The 17,045-nt window shown below is 35.6% G+C and overlaps 2 protein-coding genes across 4 annotated transcripts; one reads left to right on the top strand and one right to left on the bottom strand.

The window, feature by feature from the left end:
* Nucleotides 1–44: 44 nt before the first annotated feature.
* Nucleotides 45–4,616, bottom strand: LOC129370983 (uncharacterized). Of its 2 annotated transcripts, none has more exons than XM_055047305.1 (8): nt 4,441–4,616; nt 4,138–4,236; nt 3,966–4,050; nt 3,507–3,691; nt 3,355–3,439; nt 3,132–3,248; nt 856–1,098; nt 45–407 (listed from the first exon to the last, which is right to left on the bottom strand). In XM_055047305.1, the coding sequence occupies exons 2-8, from the start codon at nt 4,210–4,212 to the stop codon at nt 364–366; spliced, it is 834 nt and encodes a 277-aa protein (XP_054903280.1). In that variant the 5' UTR covers nt 4,213–4,236; nt 4,441–4,616; the 3' UTR covers nt 45–363. The 2 variants fall into 2 exon arrangements, with proteins under 2 accessions (XP_054903280.1, XP_054903278.1); XM_055047303.1 differs by having other exon boundaries at nt 48–407; nt 3,132–3,267.
* Nucleotides 4,617–8,318: 3,702 nt separating this feature from the next.
* On the top strand, nt 8,319–16,615 carry LOC129371043 (uncharacterized protein DDB_G0271670). 2 transcript variants are annotated; one of them, XM_055047405.1, is made up of 9 exons: nt 8,319–8,439; nt 10,009–10,078; nt 11,965–12,219; nt 14,131–14,183; nt 14,280–14,375; nt 14,502–14,658; nt 14,796–14,860; nt 14,984–15,079; nt 15,579–16,615. In XM_055047405.1, the coding sequence occupies exons 1-9, from the start codon at nt 8,422–8,424 to the stop codon at nt 15,825–15,827; spliced, it is 1,059 nt and encodes a 352-aa protein (XP_054903380.1). In that variant the 5' UTR covers nt 8,319–8,421; the 3' UTR covers nt 15,828–16,615. The 2 variants fall into 2 exon arrangements, with proteins under 2 accessions (XP_054903380.1, XP_054903379.1); XM_055047404.1 differs by having other exon boundaries at nt 11,965–12,555.
* The last annotated feature ends 430 nt before the right edge of the window (nt 16,616–17,045 follow it).

Below are 17,045 nucleotides of genomic sequence, written 5' to 3'. Positions count from 1 at the left end.
GCAGATAATCTCTAAGACATATTTATTTGTAGAAAAAAAGAGAAATGACTTGTTATATTGACATTTTATTTTGATCTCAACCTTTCAAATCCCTCCTTGTACCTCAGGGGACACTGTACATGTTGGCTTGAAACTTTATTTCTTTAAAAAAGTTGCTCTACATAAAAAAATCATTGCTGTCATGTCTGTTCTTTGATACACCAAAAGTCACACATTAGCTGTCATACATGGGGTATAAGTCATACTTGGTAATTTGAGAGAGATATTATGTATTATTTATTACATGAATTTTCTTCATATAGCAGGTTTACTATACTGTCTAATGTTCTGCCTGGTCCACAGGATTCTTTTATTCCCAGGCCATCAACAACTTGTGGAATGGCACAAAGGCACCATGTCCCGGTTTGCTGCCAAAAAAAATGAAATTACATTTAGATACATGACAGGAAATGTACTAGTTTCAAAAGCAAAAACACATGACAACCTCGCTTACACATGTTTAACCTTTTGCATATATGTTGAGCTACTTCTGTTTAGTCATAGAGAAAATACCTTCAGAGATACCTTTTTGTTTTCTTATCACTCAAATCAGACATGCCCATGCCTCACCTTTTAAACGCTGTAGTCTGAACCTGCTCAGCAGGCTTTAAGACTGCTAACAGCAAGTTGGGAAAAAGAAGGTGTGTGAAGGTACTATTTTTCACTAACTATTTTTGTTTTACTACCAGGAAACAATAGAACACTAACTGTCAAATAAACCAAAGCATATTCAAAACAGAATTGCAGTGTTGCACTTAAAGATACACAAAACATATCCTCATGGTATCAATTTATGGGGAAATTGATATTGGTTACCATTCAAAGTAGGTATGTCCATTATGACTGCCGTCACACAGTGATGCGTCATGGCTCTGCAGCTCCACACCAAGGTGGAGCTCTGGCTCCCCCTGCAGGTTCCCCAAGAAACGAACTGTTCCTGTGCTGATCCGGCCAGATGGCAGCATGATTCTAACCCGATGGCCCAGTTGCAAGTCCATGGGTGAGTGGGGGACAAAAACCCGATGTGGGCCGTGAGACGTTTTCCAGGATCGCACACTTCTGAAGGGAAAAAAATAAGTTAGTTCTACTGCAAAAACTGAGGTATAATATCATAGTTCATTTGTTTTTGGGGTTAAATTTGTAGCCTGATGTCTGCATTATTTTTGTTTTGGTGTAGACAAAAACATGCTTTGATTTTAAAAATGTATATATTTTTCATTTATTTTGTCACATTACGTGACTTGAAGAGGAAAATTTGGTAATACGTCAACACAGTATTTTCCGTGTGTTGTTGACATTCTGCTAAGTGTCCTAAATGAAGAAGACATTGAATGGGAATGGAAAGTACTCAGGCCAGCAGTGGTGTTTAAAAAGAAGCAACCTCCCAGTTGCTTCTTTTGGGCTGGAAAAAAACAACTTTAAGTGGATTAACATTTGTGAAATTGTTCCACAATATTTGGCAGGCTTTTTGAAAGTATTCATATGAAACTCCTATCAAATTGTTTGTCATTGTATGGCAGAAAAGCACAAACTTCTTAATGTCATTAAAATATCATGTTCTTGCTCTCATGAACATGAATTTATTCATTTTGAAATGTCTACATTCTGTTCAATATGACATCACCATTGATTGATAGTTACTGGTAAATCAAGTAACACATTTCATAGTGACACTTGATTCAATGTCAATTGTAAGGAATTTCACTAAGCTACATTGAGGTGTGTTGGCTTGACGTTCAAAGACAGCATCATGCTGAAGTGAGGAAAGTGCAAAAATTCTTCTAATGAAAAGGAGGTTGATTTCGAGCTAAAATTGTGGATTGCACCTCTCCCAGAGCATTCTAAAGGTCAATGCAAACAAATCTGACTTGCAAAAGGGTAAGCTGGATATTCAGGTTTAGTGATTGATATAAAATTGATGTGCGGATTGGTCGACCACCAAGAATAACCAGATTTAGAAGGATATTACAATTTATCACAAAATTATTTACAAGAAGAAGAGTAAGAAGATAAGATAAAAACTTAGTGTAGCAACAGAGTTGCTACACTAAGTTTTTTCACTATTATTGATTTGAAAAGAATAGTGTGGAGAAACTCCCAAAGCAGATTTAATGCATACTGTTGACATTGCTACTGCACCAAACCCCCCGTTGTCTCGTACTGCCTTTGTGGTAATTTTTTGAAAATGTACAGCTGTGCTGGATAATGAGGTTCCCACTTGTGACTTATGAACTGGTGGAAAGAGCTCTAGGGTGGCTCATCTTCCCAAGTTTGTGACAGAAATGTTTTGGGAAACAGCCTTGAGTTTTCCAATTTAAGATTTTACTTTAGATGATCTTCCTGCCAATTTATCCAACTTGAAATGTGGTTATTTCTGCTGTGTAGACATATAAAGCACAATTTAACCACATTCCCCAGATAAACATGCTGTGTCAAGGATAAGAGCCTAATTTTATGTTTGAGAAACTCAGAAAAACTGAAAAGGGCCAGGTTTTTTGTCTTATTGTTTTAACCCTCTCCAGGCAGGTGTTGCAGATTTGCAACAACTTAGCCAGTCTTTGCAAGTAATTTGAGCCTGAGAGGGTTTTAAAATGCTTGGTCTTATTAGATCACCTGGAAATTTAACGGTCATTACTTACATCACAAACCTTAGTTGATTTGCTAGTGCTGTTTATCCATCACAATGGAGGTAGGCTAAACTGAAACTTGATCCATTTCTTAATATGTTTTCTTACTATCCTAATTAATCATCATCAGTTAGCTCAAATGATGCTTGTTGCTTGTGCCACAAAATTTTAAAACTAAAACCTACAAAACTCATCTGTTTGTTTATTTCAATGTCTTATTACACCAAACAATTCAAAAGTTCAATTGACTCCCTAAAATCATAGTCTGTCTTTTTTCCCAGAAGTGGGTGTGAAGACTTGAGGCAGAAGGAACCCCAGTAGAGAAACTACATGTAAGAGCTTTCAGAATTGTTGATCAAGTGGAAGTGAAGTAGGTTAATATCTCTCAGTATTTGTCACATGGGCAACTCAGTCATAAAGGTTTTCTTTTACTGACATGCTGGCCTACCCAATTAATGACTGTACCTTGAGGCTGAAGATAAAGAAGAAGATGATCTTGAGCTCTGTGGGGTTGACAAGGATCCCTGGCTCCCTGATAAACTGCATGAATGGCTGCCACTTCTTGATGACACTTTGGGTCTTCTGTGTTGACAGAAACCACCTGCTCATCAGAGATAGCTGTCGGTGTCATTTCCCACTAACATTGTCTCAATTGCTCTGTTGCTTTAAATAGAATGCTCTTATTTACTTGACTGCTCATCCAAATCATCTCCATTGTCTCCCTGCTCCTCACAAGTTCCCACATTAAGTAGTATCTCAGCCTCAGAGAAAACCTGAGGAAAATCATAATCAGCATCACCGCCACAAACTTAACCCCTGCAAACATTTGAGCAAGCACACCTGATTACGCAGTTCCTCCTGTTGTCTTTGCAGTTCTGAAAATCTTTTTTCCCATGATGCTCTCTCACAGGCGATCCTGGTCTTGATCGACAAGATCTCTCTCTCTGTTTTGGTGACTCGTTTGTGGAGTGCGTTAACGCGGTCGGGGCTTCCTGGGATGGCTGCAGTCACCTTGCTTTCATGAGCTATTATATGACAACAGATAATAAAATGTAGTTCCATGAGTCTGACAGATGACAAGATGATCTGATCAAACACTATTTTGCAGTAACTTTCAAAAAGAATAAAGCACACTAAAGAAAATATTGGAATTTTAATGTTACCTTGCTATTTTTTAAAAATAGACAGCTTTTAACATGGAATTCAAATGCTGGTGGCATTATCAAATAAAATAACGTTAACAGTGAGGACTTGTTCTTGTGTGTCAGTTGAAAGTATTTTACCTCATCAAATCCTTACCCACATGTCGTGTCACCTGCCTGCTTTTCTCCTCTGTGATGTGTGTTTCCCTTGGTAAGAATTTGATTGCATTGTATGGACAGATCTGCAGAGCAAATGAGTACCATGCATTATACAAGTACTGTCAAAATATATCATTATAAACTACCAATTGATCTGCACAGCAACTCACCCACAGAAACCGGCATGTACAGAGTATCCCCTTGTATGTCCATGTAAAGAATGTCTGTAGGGTGTATGCTGTCATTTTTTCCACTCACATCATTCGGTTCTAATCAGATAACAAACAAATCAACTGCTTGTACTTATTTTGTTTGCCAAACAAAATTCCTAGGGGAAATAAAGTGTACCCTGTTTAAGAAGTTTGTAACTATAGAATATTATACTAAACAAAGTAGGTTAGTTGATCTGTCACAGCATGCTATACTCTACAGTGCTTACAAATGTGCCATTTCAAAATGTACACAACACTCACCCTTTTCAGTGGTTCATCTGTATATTCAAAAAAGAATCCAAAGTGAGGTCACATGTAGATAATATCTTCCATTTCTAATCAATAAGCTTCTATTCAGGTTTCCGATAAACATTAATGTGGTGCATAAGGCTCACTGACCTGTTGCTATGCACCAGCTTTGCATGAACTGCACTTGACGACTGCTGGGTAGGTAAATCTCACCTAATCTTCTTAGTCATGCAATTACGCAGTCCGGTTGCAGCCTGGCTTCTTAATTTGGTCTGCTGAGCCTAATAGTGTATATAAACAGTGAGAGAAAACCCTCCGGTGCAAACAGTGTCCATGTACATCCGCTCTGTTCTTTGGCATGCAGAGCAACTCAATGCACAGACTATTTTTGTGGAGGGAATTTCAGAGCTACAACATTAAGCAATGTGAAGTCTACTCTACAAATATTGACACATTGTTGACCAGTATATTCTAAATTTCAAATTGTGAAGACTTCTCATTTACTAGATTACCTCCAAACTGAGTTGTTTTAGTTAGTTAACTTAATTATCATAAATGTTCTTTATTGACAGGAAACAATAAAACTACAACATACTTTCATAAATGAAATGAGAAAGGAGGGTGAACAACATCAAATCAGATCATCACAGTTCTCTGTGTCAGTCATTTTGATATGATAACTGTATTACTTATAGAATAACTAAACAGTATTTATAGTCAAGTAGGTTATGTTGTTAAGTTCTGGAAGTGAATTGATATTTCAGGAGTGTACAAGCAAAATTCCTTCTTGTAAAAAATTATTTGTGCATTCTCAGCACAACTAAGCTGTTGTTATAGAGTATCAATAAGCAGAGAGTCAGTGCAGTAATTTGTGGATTGATGTATTTTTATAAAATAAATCACTCTGTGAACATTTAGTTGCTTTAGCAGAGATTTTTTTGTACCTTATCCAACATATGAAGGGTGCCAATGACCATATGTTGGACAGCTGTTAAGTTAGCAGTCTTTGCTATGATTACATGTTGCATAAGAATTTTTTTGCCCTTCATAATTAAGTTGTCTTAGAAATTTGTTTTTTTTTACTAGCTGCAAGCCTTTCTTATCTTAGTTAGCATAAATAAATGGTTGAAATATATGCTGATGTCCACAATAAATCTATTATTTACCAAAGAAAACTTTCACTTTTCAGTGGAAATTCTGAAGTAATTTTTCAACATTTAATTGAATAAAGCACCTGTATCTATGGTATACAATATTTTACAGCTCAGACTAAGCTTCTTTTTTGTTTATCATTCATTATTGGTTTGCATAACACATTTTACTAGATTGATTTTCAAATTTGATTATTTTCCGATATAAGCAGGGTCATTCATATATGTTTGTTCAGTTTAAAGTACTGCGTTCATTCTTTTCAAATAAAACAGGAAATGTTTTTTTCCATCTTTGACAATGCAGGTGCCTTCGGCTTCAAACTAAAAGCTTGGCATTGAGGTGAAATTCGAGTCAACTGGCCATGTATGCATGGTAATTGTTGGAGAAGAATAGGTGTATAATTTTAAGCCTTATTCAATTTAGGTATTCATTCAGAGACAAAGAAAAGCACTCATCTCAAATTGTGGGTCATGTCCTCATGTATGCTTATAATCAATCTCACAAACTGAACATATAAGCAAACAGCAAAGCTCCTTTCATAGTTTTGAAAGCAGACAATAACGGGTTTTAATCAGCTTATCGCAGACACGATGAAGGAGAGAGAAATGCTTCTGTCTTTAGACAGAATAATCTCAGACAAACTTTATCTATGCAAATCATATCATAATATTTACTCTTTGGTACTGAAAAATCCATCTTGGCTGTTTATAATTACATGTAGTTAATATATTAATGTTAGCATGTATATACATTTGGAGTATGATCAAACAGGAGATTTACATAATGAATGTGCATCAGACAAATAAGCAGCGTCCATGTCAGGTAAACATGTCAATATAAACCAAAGTCTCTGCGAAATGCTTCAAACGTCTTGTTAGATCTCAGCTACAAAGACTTAAGGCAGTATGAAAACAAAAAGATTTCCAACCTGCTTCAAGCAATGTGTAATTAATGAAGCGTACGTGACTCTCATGTTTTTAGAAAAATGAAAACAGAGCCCTGTCACACCCACCACCATAGTTCCTGTTGTTCACCTTCTGGCAATGGATTTTTGAACATTGACATTAAGTACTTCATTACAAGTTCTAGAAGTTTCCTTGGGATCCTTTGTTGCTTTGCAGCTCACGTTATTTCAGAGATCTTTGGTTACCACTGCTCAGGTTAATAATGTGCTTAGATTTCTTTTAATTGCACACAACTGTGAATTTGTGTGGGAACCAAAACATGTAAGGGGAGATTTAGAAAGTTTCAATAATTGTTTTTCTCTATCAACTCCAAGAATTTCTTTAAACACCCTCCATGTCAATGGAACACACAAACAATATAATTATTGCCTATCTCACTGTTAGTGAGTTTCAAAACAAGTGGAGTTCCCTATCTCAAATTTTATTCCAAAAGCATAAAATCAGAATTTTGGTAAAAGGAAATGACTCAACACATTTTAGAGTGTAATTTTGAGGTTTTTATGATTTGTGAACTTCACAGACAAGATTTGTGTGTGTAAGTTTGAATTTTAATTTTCAAATCCACTCAATGTTAAGCCTCTAATATGCATGCAGCCAATTTAATAGTGGTTGAAAGAAATTAAGCATCTTATGTCTCTTGTGAAAGAAATAGTGTTCTGTCTTTTTATTGTTTTTTTTTTCTTGTTAGTATGGTCTTCCTTTAAATTAGAAATAGTGTGTAAAGTAAGATACATAAGAAGAGGGGAGAATCAAATACATTTTTACTTCTGCTTACCTCCTTTTCAAACAAATGGCTATATAAATATGTGCTGTGTGGTGTGTGAATATAAATGTGAATAAGTACAAAATAAACCAATAAACAAAACAAAATTTTGATGCAATTGATAAATGCATCAAAGTGCCACAAAAACTTGAAAAACTATAATAGAAGTTCTGACAGGGTTCAAATTTTACATTAAATTAACAGTCTTGATGTTTGTGAAACACGACATGTGTTTCATCAAAACACATGTCGTGTTTTGATGAAAGGTGGAAGCAGTTCTGTCATCTGGAGTGGAGAAGCTCTTTTAGTGTTGTGCCCAAGAATTCTATGTTCTTTAGGCCACAAAGAGGTATTTGTTGTGTGGAGGGGCTTTATGGTTCGGAGAGAAAGAGGGGATCTGATTTCACATTGTGTTCAGCAGAAACCAGAAGACTCCCTATACAATCACACTGCAGGGCTCTGAAATCTCACCTTTACTCTTATATACTTTTCGAAGGCCTTATTCACTGTTTTATTTTTTGGGGGAAAGGGGGCTTGTTTTGTTTTGTTTTTTTTGTTTTTTTTTATAAAACTGTAATTGCTAGCCTGATGACTCCAGAGTATACTTAGGAACCTAACACTTCAAACAACTGTAATGCTATCTTCTTTTCTGGGGATTATGCTCACAAAACTGGGATGAAGTGGCATTTTGGGAAGAGATAGAATTTAATTCTTGCTTTGTAAAGAATTCATTTGATGCCTTTGCTCTGAATAAGTGCTTAAAAGAGGCATTTAAAGTCATCTCTAGGATTGACCACATTTGGGGCTTGATCAGAACTATAACCAGACATTAAAGAATTTTCATCTACAGTTCTGTGCGCTTTGGAAATCCCCACTTCCGCTCCAGAAAGTGCTTACGTGTACTCATTACCACACAATTTTAAGACCCACCCAGCAACGGCAGGGTGCCTCCAGTCCCCTCCTCCTACATGGTGCAGGTGAGAGTTTCCACTTGCTGCAGTGGAGTCAGGAGGAAGCAAACTCGGGGAGGAGGAGGTAACAGAGAGCAACAAAGAAAAGGAACTCCAGATAGAGAAAAAGCTTATTTACTTCAACCTAAGTTGAGATAAAGGCATGCGGAGTGCATCACAGGTAAGTGGATTTTATTCATTTGTTTTTGACTAACCAAGGCTCCAAAGTCGAAGAAAAAAGAAAAATAGTAAAGTACAGGTTGGGAAAAACAGCATGTAACTGGAAAAGTAGGTATGTGGAGAGCATATGTTGTCTTCTATATTTTTGTCAAGTAAACATTTCAGTAGTAATATGTTTCTTATGTGTGAACATATCAGTGCTTTTGTCTTTTATATTAACATTCTTTATTTTTAAAAGATCCCAAAGTATGCTCTGCCTTCACAAATGTCTATGATGTATGTTGTCTTTCCTTTAAAACAATTATTATTTTTAAAGTTATGTAATTTCAAGGACATGCCCAAAAGTCATAGTTAGATCTTATGCATTTTATCTTGAACTCAACCACCCTACCTTTGAAGCTGCATCACTAAAACATAAAACCTTTTTTTAGTTTTATTTGTTTCTCTGTAACATTCTCAGCAGGTTACAGAAGAGACTTCTTTAAATGTAACATATACTCTCAACTTTTATTGAAAAACGCCCACTTTCACAACTGTTTAAAAAAGTCAAGGTTGAACTCTCCTTACAAATACAACATTTTGGGATTCCTTGTTGAGATGGAAGCTGAAGTGACCAATGTTGTCATCAGTTTCCAGGGTGTAGCACCCACAGGAGCTCAAGCTGGGATCCAGGGAAGAAAGGAACAAAACAAGTCATGCCACTATAGCAGATCTCCCAATGGGACTGATCAGGGAACAAACACATTTTAATTGTGCTCAATGGTAAACTGCCGCAAACCAAGACACTTGAGGTGTAATTGCGTGACTCAATGCTGAACTAATATTTGCAGACGTTTCTTCATAGAGGAAGCAGGCTCATACTTTACAGCATTTGCTGCATTTTGAGTTTGCATTGTGTTTATGGGAGGAGTGGGAAGTTCACAGATGTTTCTCTATGGACTTAATTTTTAATTAATCTTTAAAAAGACATCAGTGAAGCAGTTTTTTTCTTCTACTAAATCTTTATCTAGTAGAATCGCAGACATTGAGACAAAGACATCTTTCATGAAGTGACCTGGCCAAAAAGACAGCAGTAGACGATGTAGACAGATAGCAATAACTAAAACAAACTTTAAAAATATATATTTTTAAAGTAACAATTTCAGATGTAAAGGTAGAAGTTTCTTGCTCTGTGACCGGCTCCACCAAACAATTATGAGCTCACTTTTCCTCAGAACAGTGAGAGGATTGTAAAATGAGAAGATCTCACATCAAAAGAACTGGGCAGGTGGGTTACAATGAATGAGTATGGTTATTATTCAGAAACCTATTATCATTGGTAAAGAATCTAAATTGAAATTGCATTGCTGTCTGTCACATCGACCTTTTATCTGTTCATTAGTGCTTAGTTTATTTTGCTGCCAGACAGGTATCGTTTGTCATGAAGTTTGTTGACTTTCAAAGCAGAACAAACAAATTACTTTGGTTTTATTGTGGAAGTTCAGTTTTATTTATTTCATGCTACATCTGAATTTTCCCTCTGTTGGACAATAAAGGTTATTTCTATGCTATTTTATTTTTGTTTTTGTAGGTTGGGCACAGAACTATCTCCGTTTCTTCCAGTAGCATAATGGCCTCAGTCGTTTTTAAAAAGGACACAGGTATGATAAATTTAAAACTTCTGTTGAGATTTATAAACATGGTAATTCTTGTGGTTCAAATAACTTACTAATTTTTAAATTCTGAAAAGTGTAGGGTAAGCACAGAACTAAATTTTTATTTTATTCTCAAAAAGACAAAAAAAAAAAAAAAAGAAAAAAGATATTAAAATAATTTGGAAAATAATATCGTGGAATATGAGTAAGAAAACAAATTGTGCACCAAATCCTAAAAAATTATCCTGTCCCATTCTCTGAATCTGCCATCCATCCATCCATCCATCCATCCATCCATCCATCCATCCATCCATCCATCCATCCATCCATCCATCCATCCATCCATCCATCCATCCATCCATCCATCCATCCATCCACCCATCCACCCATCCATCCATCCATCCATCCATCCATCCATCCATCCATCCATCCATCCATCTCCATCCATTTTCTAAGACCTTTGCCCCTAATGGGGTCAGGAGAGGTGCTGATGCCTATCTCCAACTGAGGTTCCAGGGGAGAGGCAGGGTGCACCTGAATGCAGATGTCCATTCTATTTCTTATATTTTCTATGTAGTAATCTTTGCTTCAATTGTCTTTTTCTTTAGTGATGAAGCTTTAATCACTGAGTTGAAGGCCCTGACAGTTGAATTCATTCACAATTTTCTTTGTGGAAAAGCTGTGCCTGATACATCCAGGTGTTTTTTAAAACGCTACAAGAGTGTTCCTTTGGACTTTGACAGCCCTTCATAATTTTCTTCTGACCCCTAATGAGAAGTAAAACAATATCTTGAAAATTAAATGCTCACTCTGAATTTGACTCTGGATCAGTCTGACATTTTTAAATAGATTCTGTTTGTTAACATTAAATGAAAATGTCATGAACAAAAACCCCAAAGTGCAAATAAAAAAATAGCTTTTTCATTCATGTGGATGAAAAATTATATGAATAGTTGCGTTAAAATTTTGAACTTTGTTACATTATTAAAGTCTCCATTTGGTGTGTCTTATCAAATTAGTAGTCAGGCAAAAGTACATTTATTCTTACTGATTAGTTTTTTCTGTAATTTTAAATGACATATAATCATAGAAAAAAAATTCACATCATGGAGATATAAACAAGTAATCCTTTCCAAGTTATTACTGCATTATTTATGAAATTATTATTAATTATTAAAACCATTCCTGCAGGCAGCATAAATGTGAACACAAAAGTTAAATGCAAGTAAAAAAAAAAAGATAAAGTTAAATGCAAGTAAAAAAAAATGATAAAATATTTTACAAAAATACCATATGTGAAATTCCAAGCAAAAGTCAGATAAGCCAAATTAAACAGATTGACACTTAATGTCAGCAGCTCTTCTGATGTTAAAGGGGAAGACTTCAAAACTATTGCCCTGGCTTAAAGCCAGTTTGCTAGCTTGAAAAAGACATTTTTTTTAATCATTTTAGTTAACTTTCAAATAAGTAAAAACCACAAATTTTTTACCAGACATTTTTCATCCAATTAGTACAGTACTAATTGGATAGCACAATGGCTCCAAATTCAAGCCATTTTTGAATATGGAGATTGAAATAATAAATTAGATTTAATCATTAATCGTCCAGCGGACACTGATGTATGTTCTTGCAATAGTTGTTTTTGAAATCAATTTTACCAGTAGATTCCTTAATAAGTTGGGGTCATACAATACAGTACCTCACCTGTAGGGAGGTAATTACTAGCAAACAGTCAATAGTTTGCAACCACAATGCTTAATGTCCTTAAAAATGCACTATACTATTATTGCGAAGCTCTACTGGCTGGGCTTTATGATCTTCCAAGACATATATCTGTAACTCTGCAGTAAACTTTATATCTGGTATCTTTCCCATAATGTCTGTTTGTGCAGGTATTGTATTCCTCCTCCTATCAGGATTTCTGCTGCCTTCAGTATTTGTGTCTGGACAAGACATGAGCACAACTTCTTCCACTACTGCCCCAGCAATAATGATGACAAACTCCGCCATGAATACCACCACCTCTGCAGCAAACTTCACCATGACCATGGCAACAATGACCTCAAATACTACCCAGGCTGCTGATATGACTAGTAGCAGTTCAGCAGCTACCACTACTCAGATCACCATGTCCACCACTTATAGAGGTACTGTAATGTCTCCTACAACCAATTCAGATTCAGTGTCCCAAAACACCCACTCTACATTAACCACCTCTGGAGGCCCAAGCACCTACTCTGCCTCAAGCACCTCCGGAGGTTCCTCATCATCCAGCACCCACTCTCCTTCTACCACCTCTGGAGGTTCAGCATCATACAGTACCCACTCTGCCTCAAGCACCTCTGGAGGTTCCTCATCATCCAGCACCCACTCTCCTTCTACCACCTCTGGAGGTTCAGCATCACACAGTACCCACTCTGCCTCAAGCACCTCTGGAGGTTCCTCATCATCCAGCACCCATTCAATTTCACCCACCTCAGAAGGCACGGTATTTAGCTGATCTCAAATGCCCCACGTGTTGTAAGTCAGGGTAAATGCAGGTAGACAACCAGAATGCCAACTTTGTTTTCTCAACTAATATTTATACCTCTATGAAATACACAAGTAGTCCTTCTTTTGATAGCAAAGAATTGTGAAATAGAACTAGGGAAGATTCTGACTATAATCTTTTTGTGAAGGATGTATGTTTTTCAATTGGCAACTGGTTTTTACAAAAAGGATTGCATCCCATCTAACTTTTAGATTTTTTGAGAACTAGTGATGCACTGACACATTGGGGGGTTTAGAGAAACCACTTGATTAGCCTAAGACTCAAAGTCATATTATTGTTTTTAGTAATACTAAGGTGTTTCAAAATGTTGTCAGAGGAAGTGCAATAGCTGTAAGAAGGTCTTTAATCATCCACTGTATTTTCTAGGATAGCACATCAGCTGTTCGGCCAGTCTGTTACAACACACTTTAGACGAGTGCTAGTTATTTCACTCTGACCATTCAGATCTCTGACAGTTTTGATTGTTTTGTACCTGATGTTTTGGGGTGCGAAAATTACCCATCTGCCACAGGATGTCAATTGGTATCTAATTTGGGAACCTTTCATCATATTGGCAATGGAGTGTACTGACCTTCCAAAAAGGCCTGCACATAGTGCCTCATTCTCTCTGTTTTATTCTTTTAAACTTTCAACCACAGTATTCTATGGAACCTAAAGCAACATAATTCTTTGTAATATCTTTTCTAGTTGCAGTCATAGTCCAAGATGTTATTATGAAACTTCATATATAAAATTTAACGTTGATGGCCTATATTGGCTTTGAAATTCTAATTTGGGAGGAAGGCGTGAAGTCGGTCTTGAGTTTTGTGATTGCGTCAGCTTATAAAGCCTCCATCATGATTACTCTATTCCAGGATTAAAAAGAAATAAGAAAAAGATAACACACTAGCTGACTGGCAGCCCTAAATGATCCTGAGATTTGATTTGCCTCTCATTTCCCTATCTACACTTTAAAACAATCTACATTACACTTGATCTGCACTTAAAAATGTTAAACCCTTATATGGATCAAACTTACCCCATAAAATAAATGGGGTACCTTTAAAACGATTTCAAATTTCTTCAACCTTTTAATTTTCAATGCTTTTTAGAAATAGAATCACCTTGGATTTCTGTCAGCCAATCAAATATAATTATTGAAAACATTAAATATTGGATTTTTAGTTTTTCTAAAATTATTGTTAAGCTCTTGCGTTGTCTTTTTGTGGTGCACCAAAGGTCTGAGAATGGTTATCAACCACAAATCTACGATGAGGATATCTTTAATGCTGGGAATAAGTGGAACCATGAGTTGAGAGGTGGAGAGATATGAATACCAGAAAACCAGAAGGAGAGTCTAAGGCTTAAATTAAAGAAAGATTATGTCTCTTGCAGTTCTTCAGAATTTGTTGAAGATGTCTGGATAACTTGATAGTTTTAAGTGAATTCTTAGAATATACTGATTGTGAACAATTACAATATACCTGCTTTAAAATTTCCCAAACATGATGTTGTTTCTTTGTTTCAGGTAATATGACTGAGGAAAATAAAAACACCACATCAAATTTTACAATGAAAATGGCAAGTCAATGTTATTAAAAATCTAATTTAGTCACCATGTTTTTTATTTGTATTATATTGACCTTAATCATGTAACACTCAATCTGCCTAAAACAGATAAATTGCCCTTCCTTCTCCTGCTATTACTCTGATTGTTACTCAAAGTACAACAGTCAGAATGAATCTTATTGTTCTACTGGAGAATCATGTCAGGTAAGGAAGCAAATAATTATGTCATACTCTGCTGATCAAGTCAGTTAAATAATTAAATTAATAGTGTAGAAGGATTGTGAAAAAATAAACTTTTACAAAAGTATGTGTAATTTTGCAATGGATCAGCTGCTGAAATCAATGGACATGTGGTACAATGTGAGCTGCAGTGCCTCTTGTGTGGAAGATTGCAACAACACCTCTCAGCCCAACTGTTCTGTGAACTGCTGTAATTCCACTGGATGCATTAAAGACATTTTTGTACCCATGATGATGACAACCACAGGTAAAATAGAGAAAGTGCATTTGCATATTTCATCTTGTCTTGCTTGTCTTTCTCTTTACAGGTATATTTAAAGGTACTTGTTTATATGTGTGATCTTGCGCTTTTACATACCGTATGCTTTTCTTCCATCATTTTAGTAGCTGCAACCACAACAACAATCGCTCCAACAACAACAACAACAACCTCAACAACAGCAAACAAAGTAAAGTCCAAAATCTGTGAATGACTTTAGCATTTCTTTTCTCCTTACTTATTAATATTTTTAAGTTTATTATTTGCTTTATCTCCCTGTTTTCTGTATTGTGTTTCTTTTTTTTTTCTTCAGGGAAACAAATGTCACAAGGGCACCTGCACTGGTGAAGACTGTTATAAAAAATTCAAGGATCTTGAAACCTGTTCTTCCACAAACCCACACTGTCAGGTATGATCTGTGAAAGGATTTTTTATGGCTTTTCTTTTATTTGTGTATGTGATAGAAACCCAACGCTCAACAGCAGGTGTAAAGTAAAAAAGTCTAAAATAACTACATTTTTTTCTGTTTGCAGTATAATTACCTCATCTGAAAAAATATTTTCTCTAATAAGAGATAGATTTATAGATGTTCTTGTAGCTACTTAAATTGCACAGTGTTGTGGCAAGAGAAATCCAGTGCTGCATGAGAATTTAAAAAAAGATAAAATGACATATGACATGATATATAACAAAAAAGTCAAGAATATTGAAAGGTTGCATTAAGATTTTAAAACCACTTTAAATCTTTTTGTTCTTTTATATTTCTGAAACATAAATGAAAATAGACTAACTTTATGTTGCTTAACACAATTTTATTCACTAGGCTTCACATTTAGAGTTAAAAACTTGTTTAAGTTCAAGCACCTACATTTTTAATTTGACACTCTTTTTTATATTGTCTTTTTCAGTTGAAAAAAGAGACCTCTGACTCCGGCATTGTTTGGAAAGCAGGGTGCTCCAATTGCACTGGATATGCTCCCTGTACTGGAACCACAAAACCTCCATGTAACCTGGAGTGCTGCACTGCCACCACAACCTCCTGCCTGATTTTGAACGGCACAATGAATGTCCCGTCTTTTGCCTCAAGAGGTCCCTATCTTCATATTGAGTTGATTACTTCCTTGGTTTGCCTGCTTGCAATCACTCTGCTTCTGTAAGTGAATGAGCATGCATTTGCTGTCCTCGCATTTCTATATGCATATCTCGTTGGAGTTCATCTGTAATTGTATGAATCTGAAACTATGAAAAAGCCTCAGCTTCAATGTTGACTTTGTGTCCTGTGTATTGCACTTCCAGTTCACATTCCTTTTTGTGTAAGCATGGCTTTGAACTTAATTGAGAGCATCCACCATGGGGAACATGCTATCAACCTAATCCTTATCCTCACATTTCAATCTCATATATATGAATATAAGTTATATAACAAAGACATACTTGAGTAAATTATGAGTAATGACTTTTAGTTGTTATAATCCATAGCCTGTCATTTACATATTGTCCATTAATTGGAATTGATATATTTGCACTGCCACACTTCAACTGTTTAAAGGGGAAATACATTTTGGTCAATGAGTGACCCTAAAGTAGGTACACCACAGATGATTTATGATATGAAAAGTTATTTTTGGAATAATACAGCTTTAACTTTATTTGCACTTTATGAAACTCAAACGTTGGGCTGTTATAGTAAGTTGTTAAGACAATTCTTAACAACTTCTTTCTTGAAGTGCTGCAACAATATGTAGCAAGTTTTGTCTTATAGTTTTCTGATTTTTGACTTAAATATATGTAATATGGGGATTACCAATTAAATCTATTTTATTTTCAAATGGTGACATGTAAATGCTAAATGAAATCAGAAATGTGTCAATTTCTTTGAGCTGTGTGTACAGAATAACATTGATTGTGCTTAAAATGAAATAAATGCAATCTATATATCTCAAAAGTCTAAATCATTTGACATTTTCCACACTATTAAATTATTAACCTTTGCTAAAATTTTATTAGCTATCCTATGATTGATTAATCCTAAATCCATAAACTCAAGATACTGTTTAAACAGAGCTTGTTAAAACAGTATCTTGAAGTATGCAAAATAAGGTACATAAATAAAGATCTTTAACAACACGCAATACACAAAGTCATCTGTTAGTCTGAAAAGTATTGCAAAGCTTTTTGGATATAGGTTCTGCATTACCAACATTAGTAATGAGAGTAGTGAGAGTCATTTGCCAAGAGCAAACATGGTAAAGTGGAGAACCTTCCGATGAGTGGCTAGCCTATCAAAATGACTTCAAGAACTAATTCACAATTTATCTAGCAAGTCACAAAAGAAACCAGAACAATATTTAAAGCACCTACCCCTCAGCTGCCTT

The sequence above is a fragment of the Poeciliopsis prolifica genome, unplaced genomic scaffold (assembly GCF_027474105.1).
Source record: "Poeciliopsis prolifica strain line A6 unplaced genomic scaffold, Auburn_PproV2 SCAFFOLD025, whole genome shotgun sequence".
In the NCBI taxonomy this organism is placed as follows: Eukaryota; Metazoa; Chordata; class Actinopteri; order Cyprinodontiformes; family Poeciliidae; genus Poeciliopsis; species Poeciliopsis prolifica.
Note: the sequence above shows the minus strand (reverse complement) of the source record. Positions and strands in the feature narration are given on the sequence as shown.